At 38.1% G+C, this 17,414-nt stretch overlaps 1 protein-coding gene across 1 annotated transcript; it reads left to right on the top strand.

Annotated features, from left to right (window-relative positions):
* Positions 1–302: 302 nt before the first annotated feature.
* Positions 303–11,694, top strand: LOC139735929 (carbohydrate sulfotransferase 15-like). The gene is made up of 8 exons (XM_071646683.1): positions 303–443; positions 940–1,180; positions 3,728–3,829; positions 5,459–5,603; positions 6,437–6,578; positions 7,152–7,296; positions 7,957–8,054; positions 11,614–11,694. Exons 1-8 carry the CDS (start codon positions 303–305, stop codon positions 11,692–11,694), a joined length of 1,095 nt encoding a protein of 364 aa, XP_071502784.1.
* Positions 11,695–17,414: the final 5,720 nt, after the last annotated feature.

A 17,414-nucleotide genomic window follows, 5' to 3' on the forward strand; every position in this document is an offset into this window, starting at 1 on the left:
ACTCGGATCAGGCAGAATCCGAATCTTCCTCAGTCCTCTTTCCCTCGTCGTTTTGGGAAAATGTAATGAACATTGGCGACATTAGCGACGAGTCCGGAGTAAACGTATCGCGCAATGATGATAATGGTCCCGATACTCCTACGCACACAAACGACACCAACAGCAACCAAATCAAAAGAGTTTCCCGAACAGAATTGAATCCGAAGGTGATGAGCTCAGAAACAAAGGGCAGACCGCAGTCATTATCCACTCAACCGCAAATGTTAAAAAACCCTGCTATAGCTGGAGACACGGGGAGCAATATGGCACCACATATTGTGGTGGATTCTGCCACAAAGTTCGTCAACCTGACATATGTTTCTCAAAGGGAATTTGAAATACTACAACGAAGCGGAATACTTAAGAGGAATATTTCGAGGAAATTGTTTAACGTTGCGCCGGAGGTAGGTGATACCCCTTATGCTTTTATTCTTTTAAACTGAAGTTAGATCACCACTAATAATGATATATGACAAAATACAATATTTCGTTCGAACTTTGAATATACATTCATTGATATTAACATTTCTATGATTTACATTTTAGATGCATTGATTCGGTAAGCTCGATCATTGTGGATGGAAAGTGATTAGCTGAATAACAGCCGTCTAAGTCTTCCATTTCCCATGGGACGGATCCAGGAATCCCGCAAAGGGGAGGCACCTTTTCAAAATCATAACGGATGCCAGTACATGTGTCACGCATTGGTATATTGTAAGGATATAGAATACATTGATTGTATAAAAATCAAATCATTAATCCAGTCTACAAACTCTTCAATTTTCTAAATTAACGGTGCTATAAACATATAGCCATTAGTCGTATAATTGAAGTGGATTTCCTCGCTCTTTGACATGCTTTTCTTGATATGACAATTCGATCATCATTCTGCCGCGGCAGGTTTTCCTCAGCACGCCATTGGAGTTTAGCAAACACACGAAGAGTCCCTGTTGGTACGTCAACGTCTCGACAGGGGCAGCACCAGAACTCCGCTGCCTCCCTTACTTCTACCTCATGGGCATGCCCAAGTGTGGCACGACAGACCTATTTTCGAAGATCATAAGACATCCATCGGTGGTGCGGACCTTAAAGGAGCCACATTGGTGGACGAGAGAGAGAGTCGGAAGATCCCCTCTCGGAGGCGAGTTTTTAGCTCTGTACCTTAAAGGAAACTTTATGCTCTTTTGTTTTTGTTAGGATGAAAGCAAAAAAAAAAAGAAAGAAAGAAAGAAAGAAAGAAAATGGTTCATTTTAAAAAGTTGACTTCTTAAGCATCAAACTGAAACACAAAAGTGATATAGGAATATTTAACCTTCTCATTACTCCAGAAGACAATGATAATAATTATATTCAGTGTAAAAGACACGTCCACAAAATGCTACATATTACTTAAGTTGGCCATGATCATTTCGTAACTTTCCCAAATATGGAGCTGTGCTCATACATGTATATGAGTGTTTTATATGTATCCCCCACATACACATGATTATATTCTGTCTAGAGTTGTTTCGCCCGTTTAAGTATGTACGTTAAGAGCCAAACTTGCATTCTAGCAATAAATGACTCAGTAAAAACTATTCACACTATACCGCAAGTCACTGTTAAAAAAAGAAGTCGCATCGGCCAAAATGTTTGGTGGGTTATTTTGGCTAATCGCTGGGTTTGCCTGCCAGCGTTTCCTCATAGAGTTACAGTCAAACCTGTCTATAGCGACCACCCAAGGGAGACGGGAAACGTGGCTGTTATTGACAGGTGGCCGCTATAGACAGGTTATCCATGTTTGTGTGCATTGCTTACATGTTCATGTACCCCTTTTCTCTATTTCATATTCAAAGTCTTGAAGCTTGACGGGAAGCCTTTAATGGTACACACATTTGTATTGAATTATCAATAGACTTGCAGACCAAACTTTTCTGTCTGGAGTCGTTTCACCAATAAGCCAGTTCGGAGATAGCTCATGTGCACATGGGTACAAATGACCTTTCATTTTTCTCAGTAGGTTAGGCACTTCACTCAATTCAAAGTGACATAATGTAGCAGCTTGCCCAACATAGCAATTTATGGAACTCGTATTCTAACAAAGAATGAACCTGTGTAGATGAAGTGACCAGAATGGTCCATCAATCAACACGTTGGGAAGCATTTATTTCATCGTGCTGTTTTGAATACATTAACAATTTTTTCTGTTAACATTGCCAAATACAAGGCTTGCTGTCAGGTGGATGTACTGACAGGCACCATTTATAAGAATTCCATGAATAATCATAGCATTACAGATGCTTATCTAAGTGAAATTAAAAACCAACCTGTCTCTCCGTACAAATGACCTTTTTCTGCCCATGCTCAAACTGGAACCCCGAACTGGCTTATTACAAGTAGGCCCTACAACCATTATAAAGATATTTGTGTCATTCGAATCATCAATCACTGTTGTTAAAGTTTCATTGGGTACTTTCATTCACAGTGCAATAGTGATTCTTATGGCAATGATGATAATACAAAAGGTCTTATGACTTTGTGATCACACACTCACTGCTTTAATTACGTCTTGTTTAACATGGTTGAATGTCAATATGCATGTTACATGTGAGGACTAGGAGGATTAGGATTTAGGCTAGGGTGTTGTGTCTGATAGATTGCATTTATGTTTGACTTAGCTTGCATATATTTCATGGAAGCAATTGCCGTAATTGTCATGGACCCTTGCCCCCACGCTATCGAATGCTACGCTAATCGCATGCTCGACTCAGTCGACGAGCTCACTGGGTGTCGACGAGGCTGCGTCAATACCCGATATATTTTCCCTAAACGCACAAACCCGCCAAAACCAAACTACCAATGCTACGATGCAGTGGCTTACTATTCTGTTCGCCAACAAAATTCTCACATGTAGATTGCATTATACGTGGTGATTGAATATCAAAGGCATAATTTACCATTTACAGATGAAACAAAAACCCAGCATTAGTGCTTTAAAATAGTTCTAAAATGTGAGTTAGGGATAGAAACAACCACTGTAAAAATTTGAATCCGTACAATCGATGTTAAGGATTGTTAAATACACAAAATGTGAACAATAGATATAATAAGAATGCTTCCAGACTAAACCGTATACAGTTATGGTTTATTGAGAAAAATGCTGATATCGCCTTCTATCTTAGGCTTTAATGTGAAAATTTTATATGTAGGATGTTTTGTGATACAACAGACCTACACATATGCATCAAATGTGATATCTTGAACATTTTTGAAATCACTGCTCCCAAAGGTAAACTGGACCTTCAAGCGGTGTTTCTTTTTGGTTCTTTGTGTAAATTCTAAGTTCCTGTCATTGTCATGTGTGCAAAAGCCATGAATGTAAAATCAATTTGAGAGAGAAATAGCAATAACGTTGTCATAGAATTTATATCTTAGCAAAGCATTTCATTTTCTTTGCAACTTTGTTCCTTGAATGTCCAGCATCAACATTTCTGTTAAAAGTTACGTGGCTTTGAAAGACAGAATGTTTTCTGTACGCATGAAGGCGTTGCAGTTTCAGAATAATGTGGAACACGGGTGTTTACACTGCAGTGTAGAACGAGTTAGATAAGTATGTTTTTTTTGCGCTTTGCTTATAAATGTTTTTCATGATAAATGTGAAGACAAAATATTAACATCAAATCTTTGCATCACGTTTTCTGTCTCACAGGGAAACTTAAAAGGGTTCCTTATGACGCGTATCTCAAAAAATATTTCGGTCGTCTTGCGCAGTTCATCTCCACAACGGATAAACCTGGAAGCCTTATTGCTGGTGAGTAATCTCTATAATTCTGGAGGTTAGTATTAGCTCCTTTTCTATTAGTTTTCACTACTTTGTTTAGGGCGAAGGTAAAACAACAACAACAACATGCATTACCAGCTTCCTCTTAAACAGTTAGCAGTCATCAATTGAGATGACCCATAGGTAAGACTTTGTCCTGATCGACAAAGGTCAGAAATATTATATCACTCACATACTACACGACATAATTACAATGTATTAGGTATATTAATAATGGACTCCCTTTATAACAAAGTCTTCAGGTACGGCAGTTTTTCCGCCCTATATCGAAATTTCGTTATAGCCGAATAAAAAAATATATTGACAATAATGTTGGGACCTGATGTTTTACTTCGTTGGAACGGGAGCGCAGTAGGTATCCTGGGAAAGATTAATAAACCTAAAAGAAGTCCGCTACCTATCTAATTGTTGGCATTTGGCGTTGATTGGCTTGAGAGCCAGCGGTCGACCTCTTCCGCTCCTATACCATGAGAACCTTAGAGACTCGAAGACCCCTGGCATCAATAAACGAGTACAGGACCTTCTGGAAAGGTCTAGCAGCTGACCTTACGAGCTGATTGGTCGAGATGAGGGAGAGAGCACTCCATCTCCTGCATCAAAAGGCGCGGTCAGACTGGCAAAAGATCGAGACGAAGCCTACGCGATATTTTGTCGTGCGGTCACACTGGCAGCCATAGCTAGTGATTGTGACGTAACAATGTACATCTGTATAAAATTATGACAATGGCCTCGCGTTTCGGAGACACCGCACGCAAACAGATCGAGAAGTTTGTCGGGGATGAGGGAAATATCCCTCGATACTCTTTCTCTTAAAAACAAAAACAAAAAACAAAAAACAACAACAAACGAACAAAAAAAGAGTGAAAATGTTCACTCTTGAGGGAGTAAATAACAGAAAAGAGTGGATTAGAGTGAAATTGGAGTGCAAATGTTCATTTTCACTAATTTTGGAGTGACCTCAGGGGTTAGTTGTTAAGGGGAGAGGGGGAGTGATGACAACCTGCAGACCAGAGACGATCAGATCCGGACATATCGTCATATCTTATAAAAATTGTCAAGAAGTAATTGCAAGCTATATATTGGGGCAGGCTTTTGTTGTTGTGGTTGTTGTTGGTGATGGTTCTGGTAGTTTTGTTGTTGGTTTTGTGACGCGTGTTTTTTCCTTTTTGATGGCAATCTGTGACTGAATTTTTTGTAAAGTGCTGTGAAACCAGTCATTGCGTGTAAGGGCGTTATGATCTGATTGTATTGAATTGTATTGTATTGTATTCAAGATTCAATTGCCTTACGCACTGAAATGCCTAAAAGAATCCTTCCGCCAATCATTGCACTGCTTTGAGAATATAATCTTATTTGTGCTGTGAATCGAGTCTTTTTTATACAAGTTTGGTATTTGATAGTAATGACATTTTCCCTATATCCTCCACGTCGCATGTTTAGAAGGCATATTAGTATCCATATTTGAGATGTGTTATTGACTGATGAGGTTATCACTTTTAATATCTTCATCATCTTCCTGGTGAGGATGAATTATCTCGAGCAATTAATTAAGTTATTGCAGGTATCTGTGACTGCTTTTTGTCCTATCTTCTATTAAAGCGGACGCGTCAGCATCCACAATGTGGTACCAATTGAATCTCTTCAACATTAGCTCTGAAAACCAGTTCCCTGCCCTACCGGAAGTGTTTCGTGAGATCAATCCCGGGGTCAAATTGATTGCCGTGCTTCGAGAGCCGGCAGAACGGTAAGTTTGGCGATGGAGGTAAATCTGCCTGCTGCGGCCACCTAGGGGAAGCGAGAAAAGAATGGCCGTTGTATATAATTGGTCGCTCTACACAGAGTCTTTTTCGTGTTGTTGTTTTTTTTCCACCGGGAGATTATGTAGTGGCCGTGTACGGCAGGCGGGCGCTGTAGACAGATGGACATTAAGGCAGGCTGGATTTTAAAATGAAATCGAAAAATTGGACGCAAATGTCGCTGTGTGTTTAGTTTTATTTTGTTCGTTTGTTTCTTTTTTGGCCATACTGTTCACATGAGAATTATACTGCCATTAATGTGATAAGTCCATTGATGTCATTATTGTATATTAAAGGGATGGTATATAGTATTGGTTTAGGTAAGAATTCAGCTTTTAGCTTTTTGTGAGATACCACCGTATGACATGTTGAAAAACATACAATTCTCAGACGAATCAAAAGTTTATTTGACGAAAATCGTTTTTGAAATGGCTGAGATATCCAAAAACAACGTAAAACCAAGCGATCCTAATAAAAACTGGGTCCCACCTTTTGTTGATAGGATTGCTTTGTTTTAGATATCCTAGCCATTTCAAAACCAATTCTTAGAAAATAAACTTTGAATTCCTCTTTTAATTTAATCATATGCTCTTTCTTATTTTATAACAGGTTTCTCATTATCTCAAAAATTCGTCATCAAAAAAAAAAAAAAAAAAAATCAAACCAAAGCCCCATCTCTGCTGAAACTGTATGTCTATCCCTGTAAGTTAGAATATATATATATATATATATATATATATATATATATACATATTTTTTTTTTTTTTTTTTTTACCTCCAGGGTCTATTCCGACTACATGTATTTCAGGAAAGGGCCCGTTTCCCCTACTCAGTTTCATCTACGTGCCATAGAGTCAATACTAAATTTTCAGACGTGCGCTCGCGAGATGTCGGCAAGGATGTGTGTTCAGCCTTTTGATGCGGTAAGTTATCTATATTTGCTTTTTTTTTCAAGTAACTTATAAAGCCTTTCTGTGACTTAACACACAATGTCACATTTATCATTTATTATATTCAACTTTGATTAAATATGTGACCCGACTTTGGAGCGGTTTTATTATAATTTGTATAATTCGTTTATATATATATATATATATATATATATATATATATATTATATTATTGTTATAATTATTATTATTATATTCTTAACATTGTTTCCAATGACCTTGAATATATCTCTTGGTTAAGAGTCATACCTGCTATTTAAGTAATGATAATTTTTTTATGTCAGGAAAGAGTAATTGCGGACTTGAATTTGAAATGAATAGCAATGTTGCGATTGATTGGGGACTTACGATTGATTCTATTTCGCAACTTTTTATAAGACTATAAGCCCTGATGGTCTGTGATACTTGTTACATAATGCGCATGCTCAGAAACAAATATTTGTAGATTTCTTTTCTGCTTGTAGTTTTTTTCTTTTTTTAGCATGGTTGTGAATTTTCCAGTGAATTAAAAGAAGAATGTTCATTTCCGCCTGCGTTTGTATACAGAGAGTCACATTGGGACTGTACTCTGTGCTTCTCTCTGATTGGCTGGAAGTGTTTCCACGTGACCAGATCCTCGTTCTGCGTTTGCGTGACTGGAACGCAAATTGCATTGGTCTGCTCCCAACAATATTTCAGTTCTTGGAAATAGGTATATGGTGAAGAACAACCAATTTAAATTTTGACATAAGATCTTTTTGTCATATTCGTGATATCTGCCTAATTTTAACAAAGAATTGCCATATTGGATTTGTATAAACCCCCAGAGAAACTGAACAATAATTGTGCTAGTCATATTTTGATGCGTTTTGATATTTACGGGCCCTTTCTTTTAAATCAATATGAATGATAAGGTAGATAAAAAAGAAATAGATAAAGATCTATTTTTAAGCCATCATTCAAAGTGTATCAACTAAATACTATATGCATTTCTTTAAAAGAGATTTAAATAGAGGCGTTGAATATCCGAGGAAAATCGATTTCTTTGGCAACATTGAGTTAAAATTTGACAGAGTGACATAGTATCTAGATACATATCCATCCAAGTTTGACGAAAAAAGCAATATCATGTGGGACAATTGCGCTTTGAAAAGTTAAATCCCACCGACGGCCAAAATCTTCTAAGGACATTGGCGATGAACACAGGGTGGCCACTGATAAGGTAATAGCTGAATAAAATAAAATGGAATTCTTTATTGTCTATTAATAAGATTAAAACAAGATATATGGCAAGCACAGTGGTAATCGGTAATCATTACACTGATACCCTCCATGTTCTCCTTTTTTTACATAACTTTTGATACTTTAACAGAAGAGCTTCCAAAGGAGTCAATAGTGAGGCTTTGCGCGAGAGCCAAACAAAACGTCAACAAGCGACGGAAAGCACCCATGCTCAAGAAAACAGCTCAGGTAAATCACAACAATCATGGTACAAAATATCTTGTGGCATGCTGGTGGGGGCGCTGTGGCATAGTGGATACAGGTGCCGTATGTGGATACGACACCAGACTGATGATGCATTATACATGTAGAGCTCTCACCTGTAGATATAATGGAATATCCCTGACCGCAACACAAAACCGTACCAAAGATACTACAATAAATGAAGGAAAAAAAAATCAGAAATGCAGTTTGGCTAAACATGAATAGCTGCAGACATTGAGTATGAATTCCTCTAAAAACTGCATTTCGGTTGGAAGATGAAAGCTTTTCTCATGGAATTTAAAGGGACTATATTAACATGATTGGGTGCTTTTACAGAAAATATGTGATATTTCGGGTAGCCTGGCTTTGCGAACCCTTGGACAGAGTTTGAGCTGAATAACCCTCCTTTGGAAATTTGATGGATGAAAGGGTATATCTCACTCTTTTCAGGTTAGTAAAGATGAAACACCTCATTTCTCCCAGCTATATTTTACTTTTTTTTCTGGAATTTTGAATTTTAACACACGTCTCTATGGGGAAATATTAACCCGTATAGATGTACATAGCCTATTCTGCGCTACAAGAACTTATGATAAGCTTTACAATGATAGTTTTTATATGTTTTTCCGTCTAATTATTAGTAACCTAGAGTTGAGGATTCCTGCTTTCTAACGGCAAGAATAGTTATTCCAGAGTTTGGGAGCAGCGCTATCAAGGAATCGGTCTTTAATGGTGTTATTTATGTTTTACAGGTTGGGATTTGTAAAAGAATTTGAAGAGTGTCTCATGAAAATTGTCTTTAGAACTGCGAAGGTGATAAGCGTGTTTGTTAGATTCGATTACATATATGAAGAGCTCAGTTGCAAAAGGTACTACATCCATTTTCTATCAAAATCCACTTTTTGGTCTTGATGTACTCATTTTTAGGACCTCTTTACACCTATACTAACGAAAAGCTGAATTTCTAACGAGAAAGTGTTAAAAAAATACATTTAAAAATCAGTTAGGTTGCAAAAGGTACTACATCCATTTTGGTTGGGTTGCAAAAGGTACTACATCCACTCCAATGACATCATCGGGAAATTGACCAATCAGAGAGCAGCATCGGCTTGACCCTCTACCATTGTCTACTGACTTAATCCGTAAACAAAAGAAGTTGGCTTTTGGCTTTTTGGCTTTCTGTTAAAATCACCACGCAAATCTGACCAACATCTTGAAAAACTCATCACATTTCTATCAAGAAATGTAGGAAAATGAAGGAGAACTCATTGACAAAACAAACCATCCCAGGAGAAGGACTGTGAATTAAAAGCAGTCGACAAGAGCAAAGGAGAAACTGGAGAAATTACGCGACTCTCATGTAGTCCCACATACTGCATCTACTGTTAGTTACCGGTACCGTGCGTTACTGCTAGGGTGTTGAGTTTGAGCCATTAATTGTCCCCAGAATAAAGTAAAGAAACTTTGTAGGTATGGTATATTTCTTACATAAATAGCTTAACAGCTAATAAGTGTTTGACAACTAGTCTGAAAGCAAAGTTACTTTGTTAGATGTATACAATGGCATGAAATTCTGACATCCCTACCAACAGTCCTTTCCCTGTGGGTAGGCTGTGCTATTCTATACGTGCATGATGTCAAGTACCAGGCCCCAGGGCTTGAAAGTACATAGAGACATACAGCTTTGAACACTAGATTTATATTCATTCTTGTAAATGACACCTTTTACTTAAATACAATGTCACAAAGGTAATACCAAATGTGCGTTTGGTATAGGTGGTCATATTACTCATCGACGGTCTTGATTTTTATCAGCTATTAGATTATGAGATTTATCTTACCTGATAAAGAGCATACACGAATGAAATTGTGACCCGCTACAACAAAATGATCCTAAAGTCGGGCGAGGTCGATTATTTGAAAATTGCATGACACAATTTCCTAATCTTTCTGCTTTAAATTGTTATATAACACGTCTTATAAAAATAATCGGCTGCGGAGATATCGATGTTTAAAAGAGAGCATGTCAAGACGTCTGGGAAATCACTGTTTCGAGAAAAGCGCCCTAAAAGTTCTCCTTGCGACGCAATCACAATCAAGAGACACGCAAGTCAGTATTCACCTCAGGACAATAGAAGGTAAGCCCTAGCAACCCCCGAAATGCTCATTCAAACACAGCGTCGGCGGTCTCCTCACCGACCAATCAGTGACCAGGATGTCAGGAGAAGCGGCTAGGCATAGTGCAACCCGCCCGCACGCACCAGTCGACTGGGCAGTGTGCGAGCTTCACGCTTCGGTTAGCGGCAAGCAGCAAACTGACCAATGAGATCACTCTGGTCGTTGTTAGGGGCGGAGCCTATGTGTGGCGCTCAATCCAAATGTTCGAACCAGTTTCTGCTTCGTTGAAACGCAAAAAAACATGGTCCAGAAAAACGCTATTTTTTGGTCTTTCCTTTCATCATTTTGCTTCAAAATTTCGACAGATGATAGAAGACATGTCAGACTCTAATAATATGTCAAATTCAGAAAATCGTAAGTTTTGAACAATTTTGATGCTCTAACTTCAAACTCGATTTTCACGGCTTCGACCGTGCGCGACTTTAGGACCATTTTGTTGTAGCGGGTCACAATTCATGTAATGAATTTAATTACACCGTTGATAAAATACAGCACATTCAGATGCTGCTTTTCCACCTTTTCCCTTAGAAGTTACATTGAAAAAAAAATGAAGAAAAGATAATGAATACAGTATTCTTGAGACACGTGTAGGGAGAATTCACAGGGAGAAAAATAGCCAAAAATTTGATACAAAGAGGAAAAAGATAAGAAATCTTGAGATAAAGCTCGTGAGAGAAAAACAAAAGGAGAAAACGGAAGAGAGAAATCACCTGGTGAGATATTGTGACCCCTCCCCATCTATAACCGTTCACGTATAATGGATCCTCCCATGCTTATGACCAATGACATTCATTCATTCAAAATATTAGTCAGCAAGGGAGAAGTGGGGCATTAGCGATGCACATTTTTTATTATTCTTGATGCTAAATAGGGCAGAGCATTGTCAATTACCTAGGCCCCCTTGACCTCGTATCCCATCCCCATCAACACCATTGCTGAAAAAAATAAATCCGCGAAACATGTCATAACATCACACTAAATAATATCTCTGGCATGTGAAATTTCGGTTTCAAAAGGTACTACATCCACTTTCGGTTGCAAAAGGTACTACATCCACAAAAATATAAACAATTTTAATTCATAAAAAAGTAAATGAATGGACCTGGATTTTCTTCGAGAGTGGTTTTAGTGTTTTATTATCTACCAGTATAATAGGGGGAAATATCATTCCAGTCTGAGCTTGCTAAATATGATAATCAAAAAATCGCGTTTTTCTCAGAACTTGAAATTATGGATGTAGTACCTTTTGAAACCGAACTCTTCATATGTCAATGTATTGTACAAGGGCTTGAACATCGCCATCTTTCTCATCGCCATGTATGTTACTCTACATTATCCACTTATTTTCTTATGGCTATCATTGTAGATACTGCGTGACTTCTACCGCCCCTACAACGAAGAATTGGCTACTCTACTTCAAGACAAACGGTTCCTCTGGCTTGACTGATGTCGACGTCATAATGAAGAGTTTAATCGCAGAAGGGGTTAAGCACCATTTTAAAATTATTATTTTGCAGTAAGGACGCCCCCATCGTCGGATAGTTCAACGTAAATCCTTTCCAGTGGTACCTCACTTATTGCATAACAGGAAATATTACTTTTGAAGTAATTATCAAAAAAAAAAATGTTTCATACGTTTTCATATTTTTCTCTTACTTTTTTTAGTAGGTTTGATCTCAAATATGCTGTACCTCAAAACAAGAATTGGAGTAAACTCGTTTTGCGATCAAATTATTATAGGATCGTTTGTTTTTCTTCTCTTGCTGTCCGCTGCAAACCTTGTTCATTTGGGTGCTGTTCGATATTCCGAAGGTTCGTTATTCCGAAGATTCGTTATTCCGAAGGTTCGTTAATCCGAAACACACAAATTTCCTACGCCTAGAGGTTCGTTAATCCGAAAATGAATAATGGTTCGTTAATCCGAACATTTGTGGCGTTATTCCGAAGGTTCGTTATTCCGAAGGTTCATCAATACGAAAATGAAATAGAGTACGCTATTCCGAAGGTTCGGTAATCCAAAAATGAAATAGGGTTCGCTATTCCGAAGGTTCGTTAATCCGAAAATGAATAATGGTTCGTTAATCCGAACATTTGTGGCGTTATTCCGAAGGTTCGTTATTCCGAAGGTTCATCAATACGAAAATGAAATAGAGTACGCTATTCCGAAGGTTCGGTAATCCAAAAATGAAATAGGGTTCGCTATTCCGAAGGTTCGTTAACCCGAAAATGAAATAGGGTTCGCTATTCCGAAGGCTCGTTTATCCGAAAATGAAATAGGGTTCGTAACGAACCTTCGGAATTACGAGCTTTGTTTCATTTCCGGATTAACGAACCTTCGGAATAACGAGCCTTGTTTCATTTCGGATTAATGAACCTTCGGGATAACAAACCTAATCACATTTTCGGATTAACAAACCTTTGGAATAATGAATCTTCGGAATAACGGACCTTCGGACTAAAGAACCTTCGGAATAACGAACTGTAACCTGTTCATTTATATATAGTTGAATAATGATTGATTGAATGAATGTGTGATGAGTTTATTAATAAATCATGTTGCGTGATCCCTTGTAGGGACAGGGATTATTGTGGGGGCGTGGCAAGAAAGTCGAGTTGATATCGATTGCAAATATCAATTGCATTGTGGTGTTTTTTCACTTGAAATATTGCAAGACTCGCGATTTGGGGATTCGCGATTCATAGCGACTACAGTCCTTTATTTTATTTCTTTATAGAGGGACTCTAATTTATACTCTCTTGCAACGCCCCCTACAACTGCAAGTGCAATTCTTACACCACATTGAAGTTGACCAAAAATAGAATGAATGAAATATCACAGAAACAATGGTGGAGGATAAAAAAAAACAAGTTGTGGAAATTTTAAAAGATTTTAATAGTTATTATGTCACGAAATGATTTTGCTGTAACCACAGCATGACGCAAAATAGAGGATGGCATGACGTCACTCTTTCCAACTATGCTCCCATTGGCCTGTGCAGTAATCTTTATTCAATATTCCCTTTTGTGTCGTTGGCCAATGCTGAGGTGTTATTTGCTTGGAAATCAGAATAATTTGTATGATTTGCATACACACCCGAATCCCGATATACACAGATAACTGCTATCGTGAAAGGGATTGCAGAAAGAAAAATCATTGACCCGAAGACAGTTTTCATATCATTTGTTTAAACGAGATTGAGCAAGATACCAGATAAAAAGAGAAAATTATTACAGTGGTTCAAGACAGCTCGCTATAACCGAGGAGGTACTTTATAGGCGAGCCTCATCTATCAGTAGGCCTCCCTACCTTCTCATTATAACGAGCTAATTCCATGCATGTAGTGGAAACCACGCCCAACGTCGCCTTCGCAATTAACGGCGGTCTCACTCGTCATTACAGTGCACTCCCATTATAACGAACAAGGTTGTATCGACATTCCGGTTACAACGAAATAAAAAACAAATCATGCCCCAACATTGTGCGGTATATATGTTTATTGTTTATTTGCTCAGTTATAACGAAATTTCGAGACAACGCAAGAAAACTGCCGGTCCCGAGAACTTTGTTATAACCGGAATCCACTGTACTGGAACGTGCTCATGCCTTCCAACCAAGTCGATGTTTACATGATCATTCACCCTCACATAATGAACCTCCCTACGACCTGTGCTTACTTTGACATTCAATTACTGTGATTTAATCGGGGAGGGGGATTAAGCTCCGCAAACACTTTGGATATTGTAATCATTTCGGAAGATGAAAAAAATAATAACGTATTATAAATATACGCAAATCTGTGCATTGTTAAATTTATAAATCAATTTACGTACATATTGTAACGGTTTTATATTTATACGTATATGATTAAGTATAGCGTTTAGTACTCCGTTGTGTTTTTGTTATGTAAGCTAAATAATATGCTCTGTGTGTTTCTGTTGTGTAAGCTAAGTAAACTGCCAACTCAGCGTCTTCTCTGTCTCTTCTCTTCTCTTCGCCTTAATTAGCTCGTCCATTGTCTCTTATGTTGTTCTTTGTCTCTCGCCTCGTCTCCCTCTCTCCCTCCCTTATGTTGTTCTTTGTTCTCGTCCAGTCCCTCTCTCTTCCCCTCTCCTTTGTTGTTCTTTGTTTGTAATCCGGTCCTCCTCTCTTCCCCTCTCCTATGTTGTTCTTTGTTCCCCGTCTAGTCTCTCTCTCTCCTCTTCTCCCTTCTTGTTCTTTGTTTCTTGTTTACGCTGGGTCTGGTGTGTCTAATTTGACGGTCTGCTTTGTAAACGTGATTGACAGCTAGCCACACTGACGGTCACTGCCATGTCCACTATAAATAGAGCAGGGTTTCTCTTTGTTAGGCAGATTACATTGAGATTGAGCTAAAGATTGAGCTACACACTGGGATAGGATTGGAATACGATTACTCTGGGATTAGTGTCAGTCTTCGGCAGATCACAAGAATGGCAATGTTATACCGTGTACATGTATTGAACGTCATGTGGAGAAGGCGAGTGTCATGTCGCCTTAATAAAGTCATTGTGAACCGGAATCTTGAGTCTTAGTGCAGTCTGTCATGCTTCAACATCCATTCTACAGTCCGTGAGGCCCGCTACCAACCTCATCTATCACGGAATCTCAAAGGAACAATACATATCTTCTCACACTTCTCCGACCCAGTACATCACACTCAAAATCTCCTAATAACTATGCCACATACGACTATGTTCCAAAGAGAGACCGCGCGACCGTGACAATATGTGTTATTTTCTATGTACATGTGTAACATATTTTATAAGCATCTTAACTTGTCATTACTGTGATCTCGCCTCTTCATGTTCTCACCAGCGATTAATTAGCATTTTGCAAAGGCAGCTCGCAATGGACTCGCACGCATGACACACGCCGGTCGCGAGCTGTGTGTGCGAGTCCATTGCAGCTCGCTGTGTGCGTGTGCTGAAATTAAAGCGAGCTGCCTTTGCCAAAGCCTAGCGATTGATCTGATTTTGACTATGTCATTTTGTATTTATATGTAAGACTTTTTAAAAGGTTGCTACTTCCAATGCTATCGCCAGGATTTCAGTCTTCCTTTAGTTCCTGACTGTCCCCTGAAATGTCAGTTTGTACTATTGCTGTCGATATCAAATCTTTCTCAGATCTAAAATCTATTTTATATCATTGTTGCTTCTTTCTTTCTTTAAGTAAGAAATTTTGAGGAATCGTGTTCAACATATTGTGCAGTTTATTATCCTTTGATTAACCGAACGTAGTTTTTTTAGAGGCTATTAATACAGAAACACATTTTACAACAGCACAGGTGAATATTAAATGAATTTATGAAATGAGTGATTAGACTGTTCCGCTGCATTATCATCAACGGCGTAAATCCGTACCGTGGAGTGTGTATGTGTGTGTGTGTGGGGGGGGGGGGGGGGGGGGGTGATCGGCGATAGTCACCATCACATACAATCCCATAACCGGACCGGCGCTTCCGTGAGCGGGGAAGGGGTGGGGAGGAGCTTGGTGGGGGCTGCCCCCCCTCCACTTTACAGAGATCGAATGTTTGCATCCCCCACTTTTTGTATGAAATGTAAAGTGGGAGGGAAGTGGCAGCAAAAATATGAAAACTTTTTGTTCTTGTTTTAGTTCTTTTTTGCTTGTCAGCCGACTTTCGGCAGAAAATCACACCTCAAAAACATGAAGACTTGTTTGTTGTTGTTTATATTTTCTTGTGCTTTTCTTTTTGCTTGACAGACGATTTTGAGACTACCCCCCCCCCCCACTTTCAAAATGAAGCGTCTCCCTGCATTATGCGCAAATGAAATCAATAAAATGGTAATAGTAACAAGGATATCCATTTCTTTGTATGTAATAGTGTAATAGCTATTTCTTTATAACTATTGTGATTCTCTATTTCTAAAAAGAAATATTCACAGATAATTGAATGACTAAATCGTAGTATCTCAGCTCTTGTTCTGAGTGTGCGACATCACTGTGATACATAATACATACAAATACCCCACACGACGGAGCTTCTGCATTTTTAGGATTGACATAGAACGATCTGATGCACACTTTTGTGGAATATTCGGAATATTGTCCGTCCCAAAGTGTGCAGAGTCTAATCAATGGATGGGAACAGAGCGGGGGAAAGGTAAATTAAAAGAGGAAGAGAGATATTATGTATAATTATATTATATATATAACACATACTTTATTTCCTCACAAATCAAAGCATTTGATAAACAATTCTAGCTTACTACCTGCCCACAGGCAGTTAAGTACAAGGAAAAAAAGAATACAATGGACCATTACAACACAATTGACAAGGACACAAATATGTATATATATTATGTATATTTCATGTATATATATATATATATATGTATATATATATATATATATATATATATATGTTACTTATAATTCATAACACCATTACATAAAGTCAACTTCAATATTGTTACATTGCTTGGCCTTGAACATCAAGTTATTCTAAGATCAGACTCTTTAGTTTGATGAAAAAAGCTGTACAAGAATAGTTTGCCATGCCAATTATCCTGCCTCTACAAAAATTTATTTTATGAATTGTAATGTTTTAGATATTTTTTCACATATTTTACAACTGTAATGTCAATTCAAATTTATATATGTACCATCGTCTGAACATTTCACACATTCTATTGTCATGATCCTATGCTGGGTTTGATACTATAACATTTCACTTGTTGGAGGGGAGGCATACTTGCGCCCAGTTTCATAGCATGGTATTTCATAAAGCTGGTTTGATGGTAAAATATTTCACATATTTTTCGGGCATTGTTCGATTTCATGGTAAACTTCACATACTTTGTCGGCATATTCCCGGTCGCGTGGTACCATATTTTACACATTTTCATGGTATATGCAATGTTAATACCATGAAACCTGGCATATTCCCACGAAATGTGTGAAGTGTTATATCATGAAACCTAACATATGCCGACAAAATGTGTAAAATGTTGCACAATGAAACCGGACATTTATGCCCACGAAATGTGTGGAGTATAGGTTTTCCCGGCCAATTTCGCACTTTTGTCAGTCCATTTGATAGAAGGTTCATTTAATTTAGCGAAAACCCTCGTTATCGCACAGTCTGTCTTTCAAAATAATTGCAAGTTGTGCGTTCAATTTAGCATCTC

This window comes from Diadema antillarum, unplaced genomic scaffold (genome assembly GCF_040938485.1).
Source record: "Diadema antillarum isolate AM-2024a unplaced genomic scaffold, OU_Dant_1.0 seq00000609_RagTag, whole genome shotgun sequence".
Taxonomy (NCBI): domain Eukaryota; kingdom Metazoa; phylum Echinodermata; class Echinoidea; order Diadematoida; family Diadematidae; genus Diadema; species Diadema antillarum.

Excerpts from the sequence above, each read along its gene's own strand:
- LOC139735929 (XM_071646683.1), top strand. The coding sequence starts at position 303 with ATGGCACCACATATTGTGGTGGATTCTGCCACAAAGTTCGTCAACCTG. Across the intron at positions 444-939 it reads TGTTTAACGTTGCGCCGGAG|GTTTTCCTCAGCACGCCATT; the intron begins GTAGGTGATACC and ends CTGCCGCGGCAG. Across the intron at positions 7,297-7,956 it reads ATTTCAGTTCTTGGAAATAG|AAGAGCTTCCAAAGGAGTCA; the intron begins GTATATGGTGAA and ends ATACTTTAACAG.